General features: G+C 48.4%; 1 protein-coding gene across 1 annotated transcript in view; it reads right to left on the minus strand.

Annotated features, from left to right (window-relative positions):
- MAP7D3 (MAP7 domain containing 3) overlaps window positions 1-13,560 on the minus strand; it is a 41,615-nt gene that overhangs the window by 25,859 nt on the left and 2,196 nt on the right. The window contains exons 2-4 of the mRNA XM_087728245.1: window positions 7,117-7,212; window positions 5,570-5,650; window positions 957-1,120 (exon numbers count right to left, since the gene is read on the minus strand). Of these exons, the coding sequence (XP_087584371.1) occupies window positions 957-1,120; window positions 5,570-5,650; window positions 7,117-7,212 (341 nt within the window). The remainder of the gene's footprint in view (window positions 1-956; window positions 1,121-5,569; window positions 5,651-7,116; window positions 7,213-13,560) is intronic.

Below are 13,560 nucleotides of genomic sequence, written 5' to 3' on the forward strand. Positions count from 1 at the left end.
TCAGTGGAAACCTTTAATCACCTAATATGACCAAGAACCACAGACTGCCTAATATTATCTCTCACTAAACACTCTTGTTGAATGATTCATCTCCTTTTAACGACCCCATAATCCCTTGCGGGGTGGAGTCGGGGCAACTGAATGGAACCGAGTGTTTACTGGCCGGATGCCCTACCCTGTCGCCAGAGCGGAGTTTTGTTCAGCAGATGATATATTCTCATCGTGTCCAGAGAGAGAAATATCAGCCTCTACCTAGGACCGAACTCACAGCCTCTTGATCGTGAGGCGAGAACGCCACCTCTAGGCCACCGCACCACTCATGTTGAAGGATTAAAGGGATCCGTTAAAAACCAGCCACAGAAATGCCGCAGAAGTCGGAACGGCTCAACTAAAACCAGGGGAAGCGCTTCCTCGCAAGCTGACAAACATTGCGTACCACAGAATGCAGGTAGTCCTCAACTTATGGCCACAAGTGAGCCCCAAATTCATGTTAAGTGAGAAATGTGTTCAGTGAGCTTTGCCCCATTTCCTTGCCATATTTGTCAAGCGGATCACCGCGGCTGTTAAATTAGCCAGCACTGTCATTAAGTGAATCTGGCTTCCCCCTTGACTTCGCTCATCAGGAGGGGATCGCGGTGACTCTGGGGACGTGGCGACCGTCATAAATGTGAGTCAGTCGTCAAAGCAATCTGAATATAAATCACGTGACCCCCAGGGATGCTACAACGGTCGTTAAGGGTGAAAAAAATGGTCGCAAGTCACTTTTTCCCCAGGACCGTTGCTAACTTTGAGTGGTCACTGAATGAACTCTTGTAAGTTGAAGACTATCTGTCAGGGAAACCGATACAGATGCAGAAGGGACCAGGGAGGCTACGGACTTATTCCTGGTCCCAGCTACGAGCTCAAGGCCAGCGCTGACCCTCCCTGAGAAACACCGACATGAAGTTGTACACTACTTTTTCCTCTTCGATCTTCTGTTTCCGCTTCTGCTCCACCGCTGCCCTTCTCTGCTGCTCTTTCAGCTTCTGCTCCTTCAGCCGTTTCTGCTTCTCTTCTATTTGCTTTTCGTACTGCAGCTTCGCTTTCTTCTCCTTCTCCAGGATCTGGGTTTCTTTGGCAGCTGCAAGTCACCAAAGAGAACAGACACGTGAAACACCAGGGAAACCAGAAAAAGGGGGTGGGATGCGTTATGCTCCCAATTGCAAAAAAAATCTGAGCTTTATAGAATACAGACAAAGAGAGAAAGAGACAGAGAGAGACAGAGAGAAAGACAGAGAGAGAAAGAGAGAGAGACAGTGTGAGAGAGACACAGACAGACAGAGAAAGAGACAGAGAGAGAGACAGTGTGAGAGACACAGACAAAGAGACAGAGAGAGACAGAGACAGAGAGAAAGATACAGACGGAGAGACAGAAAGACAGACACAGAGAGAAAGAGACAGAGAGACAGACAGACAGAGAGACAGACAGACAGAGAGACAGTGAGAGAAAGAGACAGACAGACAGCGAGAGAGACACAGACAGACAGAAAGAGACAGAGAGAAAGACAGACAGAGAGAGAAAGAGACAGAGACAGAGACACAGACAGACAGAGACAGTGAGAGAGACAGAGAGACAGACAAAGAGACAGAGAGAGAAAGATAGAGAGAGACAGACAGAGAGACAGAAAGACAAAGAGAGACAGAGAGAAAGAGAGAGAAAGAGACAGAGAGAGAAAGACAGAGAGAAAGACAGACAGAGAGACAGAAAGACAAAGAGACAGAGAGAAAGAGAGAGAGAAAGACAGACAGAGAAAGAGAGAGAGAAAGACAGACAGAGAAAGACAGACAGAGAAAGAGAGAAAGACAGAGACACAGAGAGAAAGACAGAGAGAGAGAAAGACAGACAAAGAGACACAGAGAGACAGAGATAAAGACAGACAGAGATAAAGACAGAGAGAGAGAGACAGTGAGAGAGACACAGACAGACAGACAATATCACACTGATCAGATTTTGTTATGTTCAACCACCTCCATCTGGAGCCAAGCCTTGCCAGAATCCACCTTATCTGCTTGAGGTCAAGGAAAAACAGAGAAAAGAGGAAGCAGCAAGCGCCTCATTTTACGCCAAGGATGCATTTTCGCTACAAGCCAAAACCTCAAGTCCTGCTAAGTGCCTCTCTCTGCAGAGCGATAGGAAGGGAATCAGTTGTTCTGGGAGGAACGGTGCAGGACTGAAGCAGCAGGGACCCAAAGTGTCTGGATCTGGATCTCACAAACCGATCCTCCTTCAGGGGAGGGGGATTAAACCCTTGGATGAGACGTTCGGACCTCTGGCAGCCCAGAACACTGTTAAGTGAACCGCGAGTCAAATTGCCAAGCGTCTGAATTTCAATCACGTGGCCATGTATTAAAAAGCTTCGCGTGCAGAAGAAGCTCGCCTGGCTCCATTCATAGGTTTAGGTTTATAGGTTTATTGGGATTTATATGCCGCCCTTTTCCCTAAGGGGACTCAGGGCGGCTTACAACCACAGGGGAGGGGGGTGCAAGGTCAGAAACAAAACAATATGTGAACAAAGAAAAAATAGTAAAACCCAACTTTCATGCTGCAATCAAACACTCGGGCGGGTAATTTGGAAGCCTATCCCCAGGCCTGCTGGGAGAGCCAGATCTTGAGGGCTGCGCGGAAGGTCTGGATAGTGGTGAGGGTACGGATCTCCATGGGGAGCTCGTTCCACAGGGTCGGAGCAGCAACAGAAAAGGCTCTCCTCCGTGTGGTCGCCAGTCGGCATTGACTGGCAGATGGAATTCGGAGGAGGCCCAGTCTGTGCGATCTAATTGGTCGGTTTAGGGAGGTAATCGGCAGAAGGCGGTCTCTCAAGTACCCAGATCCACTACCATGGAGTGCTTTAAAGGTGGTCATCAGTATCCTGAAGCGCACCCGGAGACCAACAGGTAGCCAGTGCAGCTCGCGGAGGACAGGTGTAACGTGGGCGAACCGCGGTGCGCCCACTATCACTCGCGCGGCTGCATTCTGGACTAGCTGTAGTCGCCGGATGCACTTCAAGGGCAACCCCATGTAGAGCCCATTGCAGTATTCCAGTCTAGAGATCACAAGGGCTCGAGTGACTGTTGTGAGAGCCCCCCGGTCTAGGTAGGGCCGCAACTGGCGGACCAGGCGAACCTGGGCAAATGCCCCCCTGGTCACAGCTGACAGCTGGTGATCAAAAGTCAGCTGTGGATCCAGGAGGACTCCTAAGTTGCGGACCCTATCTGAGGGGTATAAAATTTGACCCCCCAGCCTAAGCGTTGGTGTATTAGCCAAATTATTGGGGGGGAAGCACAACAGCCACTCGGTCTTGTCCGGGTTGAGTACCAGTTTGTTAGCGCTCATCCAGTTCTTAACGGCCTCCAGACCCTGGTTCATCACGTCCACCGCTTCATTGAGTTGGCACGGGGCGGACAGATACAATTGCGTATCGTCCGCATATTGGTGGTATTTTATCCCGTGCCTCCGAATGATCTCGCCCAGCAGTTTCATGTATATGTTAAATAGTAGGGGGGATAGGACCGAACCCTGAGGCACCCCACATGTTAGGGGCCTCAGGGACGATCTCTGCCCCCCGACCAACACCGACTGCGACCTGTCCGAGAGGTAGGAGGAGAACCACCGCAAAACAGTGCCTCCCACTCCCACCTCCCGCAGTCGTCACAGAAGGATACCATGGTCGATGGTATCGAAAGCCGCTGAGAGGTCAAGGAGAACCAGGATGGACGCATAGCCTCCATCTCTGGCCCTCCAGAGATCATCGGTCAATGCGACCAAAGCGGTTTCTGTGCTGTAACCAGGTCTGAAGCCGGACTGGAAGGGGTCAAGATAGCTAGCTTCCTCCAAGGCCCGTTGAAGCTGAAAGGCCACCACCTTCTCAACAACCTTCCCGATAAAGGGAAGGTTGGAGACAGGACGGAAGTTGTTTAAGATGGCTGGATCTAACGATGGTTTCTTCAGGAGGGGTCTCACCACCGCCGTTTTAAGTACGGCGGGGAAGTGCCCCTCCCGAAGGGAGGCGGTGACAACCGCCTGGATCCAGCCATGTGTCACCTCCCTGCTGTTAGCCACCAGCCAGGAGGGACACAGGTCCAGAATACAAGTGGAGGCACTTACAGCTCGAATGGCCTTGTCCACATCCCCAGAGGCAACTTCCTGGAACTCAACCCAGAGCTGATGTGGCGAGTGATCCTCCTGTGTCTCAGCTGGATCTACTGCGGTGGAGTCCAAGTCCGATCGAAACCGAGCTACTTTGTCCGCCAAGAATTGAGCATAATCCTCAGCCCTACCCTGCAAGGGGTCTCCCGCATCCCTCCTATTGAGGAGGGAGCGGGTTATCCTAAACAGGGCGGCTGGGCGTGACTCGGCGGACGCAACCAAGGCAGAAATATATGATCTTTTTGCAGTTCTTAGTGCTCGGACATAGTCCTTGGTGCAGGTAGTTAAAAGTGCTCGGTTCGCCTCGGACCTATCGGACCTCCACTGGTGCTCTAGGCATCTCCTCCGGCGTTTCTTCTCCCGGAGTTCCTCGGTAAACCAGGGAGCTCTCCGGGATCCACTGACCCGGAGGGGCCGTAGTGGCGCAATCCGGTCGAGAGACTCCGACGCCGCCGAGTACCAGGCGGCAGCCAGAGTCTCCGCCGAACTGTGGGCGAGAGTATCAGGAATAACCCCAAGCTCCGTCTGGAACCTCAAAGGGTCCATAAGTCGCCTGGGGCGGAACCACCTGGTCGGTTCCTCCTCCCTACGGTGGGGGTTTGGCCTCCGGAAGTCAAGCCTCAGTAGGCAATGGTCTGACCACGACAGGGGTATGATCTCATTACCCCTCAGACCAAGATCACACATCCACTGCTCCGAGAGAAATACGAGGTCGAGCATGTGACCCGCTGCGTGGGTTGGGCCCCGAATTACTTGGGTCAAGCCCATGGCTGTCATGGAAGCCATGAACTCCTGCGCCCCATCAGAGCGTTCACCGAGCGATGGCAAGTTGAAATCCCCCAGAACTATAAGCCTGGGGAACTCAACTGCCAGCTCGGCTACTGACTCGAGGAGCGAGGGGAGGGATGCTGCAACACAGTTGGGAGGCAGGTACGTTAGCAGCAAACCCACTTGACCCTTGAGGTCCAACTTTATCAGCAGAGACTCACACCCGACAAGCTCCGGAGCAGGGACCCTACGAGGTAACAGAGACTCCCGGATTACAATAGCCACACCGCCGCCCCTTCCCTGGGCTCTCGGCTGATGAAGCACCTGAAATCCCTCTGGGCACATCTCTACAAGGGGGACTCCTCCTTCTGTGCCCAGCCAGGTTTCAGTAATACATGCCAGGTCTGCCCTCTCGTCAACAATTAAGTCCCGGACGAGGGGAGCTTTGTGAACAACAGACCTGGCATTTAGCGACAACAGCCTGAGACCAGGGTCCTGACTGCTCGCGCCATCTGGTCTTGGAGTGGGACTCCTAGGGCCGGAAGGAGGGATCTCTGTAATGTAGCGAACCCTCCTTCCCCGGTAATGGCCAGCCCTAAGGTCCCCGCCGTATCATACCATGCTGTTTCTCCCGCTCTTCTCGACGTTCCCGAGCCAGTCTTTGCCGTTCTTCTGACTTCAAGAGAGAACCATCCAGCACTGTGAAAGGGAAAAAAAAGAAAAAATCAAACGTTTAGCACATTGGATTTGGAGGAACAAGGGAACCTTTCCTACAAAACACACACTGTTGTGGCCTGCCAGCAGAGCCGGACAGGGAGGAGGTTGGGGATGAAGCTGGGCCAGTCCTGGAGTCTGGGGAAGGCTCTGATGAGGGCTCCGTGTCGGAGCAGAGAGGGGGCCAGGGACGTATGCCAGTTCTCAGCTGCCTTCGGAGTCAGACATCAGTGGGGCAGAAGAACAGCTGCAGCCTGTTCCCAGTGCGCGCATGCGCAGAGTGGGCAAACAAAGGGAGCAGCTAAAGAATAGGGGTCAACTTGGGAGTAAAGCCACAGGTGAATGATGAATGCCCCCCCCACCAAGGAAATAAAAGAGGAGCGAAAGGGGAGTGGAGTTTGCAGGAGACAATTAGTTCGCTTCATTGGTTCGTGACTCTCCGAGACTCCTTGCCAAGTTTTGCAGATATCAGCCTGGCAGCTCTCCCAGCCAGATAAGGTCTGTGACTGTAAATCCTCCCTTGAAAGACTTTGCTGGATGTGACTGAGCAGAATCCACAGGAAATTAATCAAAGGGGTTTTTGTCGGGACAAGGGGAGTGAAGTTTGCAGGAGACTATTAGTTCACTTTATTCGTTTGTGGCTCTCCAAGATTCCTTGCCAGGTTTTGCAGATATCGGCCTGGCAGCTCTCCAAGCCTGATAAGGTCTGTGACTGTAAATCCTCCCTTGAAAGACTTTGCTGGATGTGACTGAGCAGAATCCACAGGAAATTAATCAAAGGGGTTTTATTAGAGTCCTTAAAAGGAGGCACACACCAGTATCACTATTTCCCAGGTGACAAGGGGATGCTTTTGCTGGCCTGGCACTGCAGACTTTCATTCATCTAATTTCTTATTTTTTAAAAAAGATAAGAACGGCACATTTTGAGCAAATACAAGCTGCATGCAAAAAACAGCCCCCAAGATCAAAATATAGAATGTTGTTGTTAGTTGCGACGTGGTGTCCGGCCCATCGCAACCCCACGGACAACATTCCTCCAGGCCTTCCTGTCCTCTACCCTCCTCTGGAGTCCATTTAAGCTCATGCAGGCTGCTTCGGTGACTCCATCCATCCACTTCCTTCTCTGCCGTCCCCTTCTTCTTCTTTTGCCCTCCATCGTTCCCAGCATGAGGCTCTTCTCCAGGGAGTCCTTCCTTCTCATTAGGTGGCCAAAATCTTTGAGTTTCCTCTTCAGGAACCGGCCTTCTAAAGAGCAGTCAGGGTGGATCTCCTCTAGGACTGACCAGTAGGATGGCCTTGCAGTCCAAGGGACTCGCAGGAGTCTCCTCCAGCACCAGAGTTCAAAGGCCTCCATTCTTTGGTGCTCAGCCTTCACAGCCAAACCCCATGGACAGTACCAAAAGGCAAAATATAGAATAGTCATACGAAAAAGACTGATTTTTTTTTTTTACCTGGTTTTGCTTTTGTGATAATTGGGGCCTGGAGTGAAACAGTGCTAACCCCTCCTTGGTTCCTTCTTTCTTCGGCTAATGCTTGGGCCGCAGCAACTGTTAAGAAAAATACGACTGGCTGAAACAAACCCATCATACACACAACCGTTGTTTGGATTACACTACCCAAATCTTAAATTTCTGTACAGGAAACTCTCTCTCCAAATCCAGAGTTTGTGGCCAGTAATTCCACCGTCTCTGAACCGTGGCTAGCCTTCCGAATCAATCTTGATCAAACGCTTAAGACAAATCTCATAACACCTTGGCTTCATTCAAACAGCAGTTCTGGAAACACCGAATGTATCACAATATATATATTCACGAACATATATATCCTTTTTCATTCCTAAGTCACCAGGAAGAAAAGCATACAATTCTCTTTTGGGGAGTTGGCCACAAATCCCACATTTGTGTTGTATTATGTACCCAAGCATTCAGGATTAAAAACCTTGTGTTAAGTGGACCACACTCAAAAAAAGAAAGAAAAGGCCCCGCTGTATGAAATTAGGAAGAGCAATGAACTGAGTTCACGCTCCATTTGTTTTTAAGATTCCCATTTCAAATCAAGTGTTCCAACTTCCACTCCCAGTATATAGTCGAAACATAAAACAGCTGTACCACACGGGGAAGATTAAATTACAAGTTTCAATCCATTAAAAGTGGTGGCATTAATGGACAAGGGAAATTTGCAAGCAAGAGTGGTGGGAAAATCCCTGTTTGACATTTTGAGGATCCAGGACGCAACACGGAGCAGATAATCGCAGATGGGTTGCCGTTTTTCCTGGATGTTCACATTTGCCAAGGGACTTGAGAGCTTTAAATCAGGGGTGTCCAACCATGGAAAACTTCCACCACGTGTGGATTTCAACTCCCAGAATTCCCCAGCCAGCTATAGCTGGCTGGGGAATTCTGGGAGTTGAAATCCACAGGTCTTAAGTTCCCAAGGCTGGACGGCATTGTTTTAAGTGAATCCCCTTTCCAGATCTGGCTTTGTCCAGAGGAGGAAATTCATTAAACCTCTGTTAAAACAAAAGAGAGGGGAAGTAAAACAGCTTGTATTTTCATACCAAGTTCCTTTGTGGAGGGCAGGAGAGAATACAAAGGTACCCACTAAGACAATATGGCTTGTTTCAAGAGACGGAAATAAAATAAACCTTGCTCGCAAAACTTCCTTCCAAGTCTGCAAAGAGTCCTCATTATTTCGGTCACAATATCAAACACAAGACGTCTATTTGTGTCACGTTTTTAAACAAAAGGCTCACGATGCGTATCCGATAAAGAGAGTCTTGCGAAGTGCCTGGTAGCCACTCATGGTCATTTCATGTGTTTTGATTGCAAATTTTTTTTACAAAGCGGCCAGTACTGAAATGCCAATTCTCAGCCCTCTGAACTTAAGAGAGAAATCACACAGCAACCTTTTACGTTTTAATTCGTAACATGAACTGCAAAGATTTGCTGGAACCTCATTGGGTGATTTGGGGCTGGCCATTCTCAGTCCAACCTACAGCCACAATATTGTGAACACCATTTGTCGGCTGTGATCAGGGGGTTTTTTGCCCAGGTTCGCCTGGTGCACCAGTTGCGGCTCTACCTGGACCGGGAGGCACTCCAAATGGTCACTCACGCCCTCGTCACCTCAAGGCTCGACTACTGTTAACGCGCTCTACATGGGGCTGCCCTTGAAAAGTGTTCGGAGACTACAATGGGTCCAGAATGCAGCCGCGCGAGCGATGCTGGGTGTACCTAGATACACCCATGTTACACCTATCCTCCGTGAGCTGCACTGGCTCCCTATTGGTCTCCGAACACGCTTCAAGGTGCTGGTTATCACCTTTAAAGCCCTACATGGCCTAGGACCTGGGTATCTCCGTGACCGCCTCCTGCCACATACCTCCCAGCGTCCGATAAGATCTCACAGGGTGGGCCTTCTCCGGGTGACGTCGACTACACAATGTCGTCTGGCGGCTCCTCGGGGGAGGGCCTTCTCTGTAGCTGCCCCGGCCCTCTGGAACGATCTACCCCCTGAGATCCGGACCCTCCCTATTCTCTCGGCCTTCCGAAAGTCTGTTAAGACCTGGCTGTTTTGGCAGGCCTGGGGCTGCTGATCTCTGATTGAGCTTCAGCCCCATTAAGATCAAATGCACGTTGTGTCTTTTTTAAAAATTCGTTTTGTCTTGTATTTTAAATTCTTTTAATATTTTTTAAAGTGTTTTTATGTAAGCCGCCCAGAGTCCTTCGGGATTGGGCGGCATAAAAATCCATTAAAATTGAATTAAGGGGAGGGGGTGCTAAGGGTACCAATCAATCTCTCCCTGCTAAATGTGCCCAGATGCTGAAGTTACACCAAGGACAAAGCCACGGGGATTTTTATTTCTTAGTTGTGTCCCTGAGATGCAATATTCGCTTCCTGTTTTCGGGCTCCCGCCTTCTTTTTCCTCATCCTCTCACTTTATTTTACTTCCCTGGGCTCAGGATGCGGAAGTGGGTTGCTTTCCTCTCCCCCCCCCCCCGTGTAGGAAAACCCACCGAAACCTTTTTTCTGAAGTGATGTTTGTTCACCACTGCTGAATGTGCCTGGCTCCAACCCAACTCAAAAAACCCTGTGACAATAGAGCCCAGCACTGCGTATCACAACCGACACCAGTCCGCTCTGCAGCCGCAACTCCCATCGCTCCCAAGGGAGACTCGATAATGCTTCTATTATGTAGGATGCATTTTAACCTCTGATCCTCTTGTTTTTTTGATAAGCTAGTTTCCTCCAGTGGTTTCCTCCATACTCTGCTCAGGCAATATAAGGTTACAGCTCAAACCGTGATTGTGGTTTCGTTTTTTGTGCTGCTTCCTTAAGAATGATGAATAGAATAGAACAGAAGAGTTGAAAGGGACCTTGGAGGTCTTCTAGTCCAACCCCTGCTTAAGCAAGAAACACCATACACCATTTCAGACAAATGGTTGCTCAGTCTCTTCTTAAAAACATCCAGTGTTGGAGCATTTAAACTTCTGGAGGCAAGTTGTTCCACTGGTTAATTATTCTAACTTGTCAGGAAGTTTCTCCTCAGTTCTAAGTTGCTTCTCTCCTTGATTAGTTTCCACCCTTTGCTTCTTGTTCTACCCTGAGGTGCCTTGGAGAATAGCTTGGCTCCCTCTTCTTTGTGGAAACCCCTGAGATATTGGAAGACTGCTATCATGTCTCCCCTAATCCTTCTCTTCACTAGACTAGCCATGCCCAGTTCCTGCAACCGTTCTTCGTATGTTTTAGCCTCCAGTCCCCTAATCCTCTTTGTTGCTCTTCTTTGCACTCTTTCCAGAGTCTAACCCAGCCTATGGGAAACCATAGCCGGTCACAAGCCCGGATAAATGGGGAGTGTTGGTTCCCGTGGCGACGGAACCGTGAAACAAGCTGAGAACCCAATGGCAGGACAACACACGGATAAACAACTCTGTAATCCGTGACGTTCTGCCTTTGGCCTTCACAATGCAACGGTCACTGCCTTGTGGACGTTGACATTTACGAAGATTAAGTCCAAGTAAGTTTTCCAGAGTCTCCACATCTTTTTGACATCGTGGCGACCAAAACTGGATGCTGTGTTCCACGTGTGGCCTTACCAAGGCACTATAAAGAAATAGGAATGAAATGAAATAGGAATTATCTACACGGAGACAAAATTATAGGCCCATGAGACATGGATGAGTCTTCTGTCTGACAAGAGGATCCAATTGGAAGCTTATTCACAATTAAACAGGGGCTGTTTATATTCAGGAAAGATCAAATAATCGTTCTCGGTTAGCTGCAGCGTACAACTGGAATCAGCTCCCCTTAGGCGTCTAAGCCACCTTCTAGAATCTTTTGCCCTTTGCTTGCAAAGCTAAGAAATTTGAGCGACGGAATAAACACGGCATCCCCTTCAATTCCCATCCTGCAGGAACAGGCAGTAAACTGGGATAAGAATCAACATTATTTCACCAACTCACTTGGTGAGAATTCATGAAGTGACAAAAGACCCCAGGATAACCAAGCCCAAATATTTTCATCGCACACAGTTTGGCAGGAAGGTTTCATGGAAATAATATCACCCCCACCCCCAAATTTCTCACAGGAGATTGCAAAAAGAAAAAGGTCCCTTTTTCAAATTTTCCGTCGCCGAGTCTTCCCAGGCTTGGAATAGGAAGGGGCTGGACTCGATTTAAATCTGAAGGCAGGAATAAAACCACAATGGAGGCACAACCATCTGCTCTCAAGACTGATCTCCCCGTTTGGGAGATGGGAATAAACCCTGACACCTTAATTCAATTAGGGGTAAGAAGGCCAAGGCCAAAGCCTTTCCACTGCACAATGAACAAGTATTACAGCAAAATTCATCAGCTGCTCAGAAGGCAGAAGGGTAGCCTTAAGGAAAAAGTCTGCCCCCCCCCCAACACCTTAGCATCTTTTCCCAAAGGGCCAGCTAGGTGTTACAGTGGGGAGGAGTGGGTGAGAGAGAAAGGGGAAGAAGAGAAGGGAAAGGAGAGGAGGAAAGAAGAAAGGAGAGAGGAAGGGAGGGAAGGAGAAAAGGGGAGGGAAGAAGAAGCAGGGTGATTGCAAATCAATATGGCTCTATGGGATGGCAGGAAAGCAATCTCGATTATATTTTTAATTTTAGGAGGAATAAATTGTTATAAATGTCAAAAGATAGCAATAGCGGTAGACTTATATACCGCTTCATAGGGCTTTCAGGCCTCTCTAAGCGGTTTACAGAGTCAGCATATCGCCCCCAACAACAATCTGGGTCCTCATTTTACCCACCTCGGAAGGATGGAAGGCTGAGTCAACCCTGAGCCGGTGAGATTTGAACCGCTGAACTGCTGATCTAGCAGTAGCCTGCAGTGCTGCATTTAACCACTGCGCCACCTTGGCTCTTGGATAACACATCTTAATAATAGTTATGAGATTGTATATTTGTGAACGTATGTATGAGAAATAAAAATAAAAAAAGGATGAGCCCCCCCCTCCTGTACAGGTAGTCCTTCGACTTACAACCACAATTTTGGGCCCCAAATTTTGGTGGCTAAGTGAGTCATTTAAGAGTTCTGCCCCATTCTACGACCTTTTTTTGCCACGGTTGTTAAGTGAATCACTGCAGTTGATAAGTTAGTAACACCGTGGTTAAGCGAATCTGACTCGAATCGATTTTGCTCAACAGAGGGTTGATCATGTGACCCTGGGACACAGCGACGGTCGTAAGTAGGAACCAGATGCCAATAATTTTTATCCCATGATCGCGGGGAGGCTGGGAACATTTTAAGTGTGACAGGACAGGTCGTAAGTCCCTTTTTTCAGTGAACAGTCACTAACCGAACTGTTCTTAAGTCGAGGGTTACCTGTGGTTAGGTGGAAAGCTACAGGGCTTTGCACCACTGGATTTGAAAGCGAAACGAAGCTTCAAGGTATGGATACCTGCCTGCCACTCCCTCAAAGCCACACCTTTCCTGGAAGTGCTCATCACTCTTCCACGCTGCCCTGGGATTGCTAGAAGCCATATATTTTTTTTTTAAAAAAAGAACTAGAATAGGTGTGATCTTTGTAACTCCACCTGTTCTGAAGCATCTTTCCCTTCTTAAGGTGCCAAGTATTGCCCAACCCAAATCATCCCAGTCTCAGAAAGTACTGACAGACTTATTCTTTTGGTAGATATCAAAAGACATCGACATTTGGCGAATCACACGTCCTGGCCACAGCCAAAGCGAAGCTTCAAATGACGGCTTAGATATTTTCTGAACAAAAAAAAATACGGCACTCGGGTGATTATGCCCCGTGGCTGAAGTGAGACAATGCCTCTCACAGGGTTAAAGACACTTGCAAACTACGACCGAGCTTCCAGGGAATCAGGGCTGCAGCAAGAAAAGGAATTATTCAGCAACTCTTCCCCCTCCGCATTAATTGATAAGCAAAGAGGAATTCTGCTTTAATCAGGCAGGAATTAAACGGTACCCAAGTGCTGCAATTTCTAAACAAACCTAAAAAAACAGAAATAAAAACAGAAAATCCAGAAGATAGGGGAGAGGAGTGGGAGTATATACCTTTTATCTATCTATCTATCTATCTATCTATCTATCTATCTATCTATCTATCTATCTATCTATCTATCTATCTATCTCTATATCATCTCCCTTTCACATCTATCATCTTTCTCTTTAACATATCTATCTATCATCTACCTACCTACCAACCATCTCTCTCTTCTCTCTCATCTATCTATCCATTCATCCATCATCTATCTATCTATCTTTCTATCTATCTATCTATCTATCTATCTATCTATCTATCATCTCTTTCACATCTGTCTATCTATCTATCATCTCTCTTTCACATCTATCTATCTATCTATCTATCTATCTATCATCTTTCTCTTTAACATATCTATCATC

This window comes from Thamnophis sirtalis, unplaced genomic scaffold, assembly GCF_051295495.1.
Source record: "Thamnophis sirtalis isolate CommonGarterSnake01/CBP01778 unplaced genomic scaffold, rThaSir2_p1.2 scaffold_13, whole genome shotgun sequence".
Lineage (NCBI taxonomy): Eukaryota > Metazoa > Chordata > Lepidosauria > Squamata > Natricidae > Thamnophis > Thamnophis sirtalis.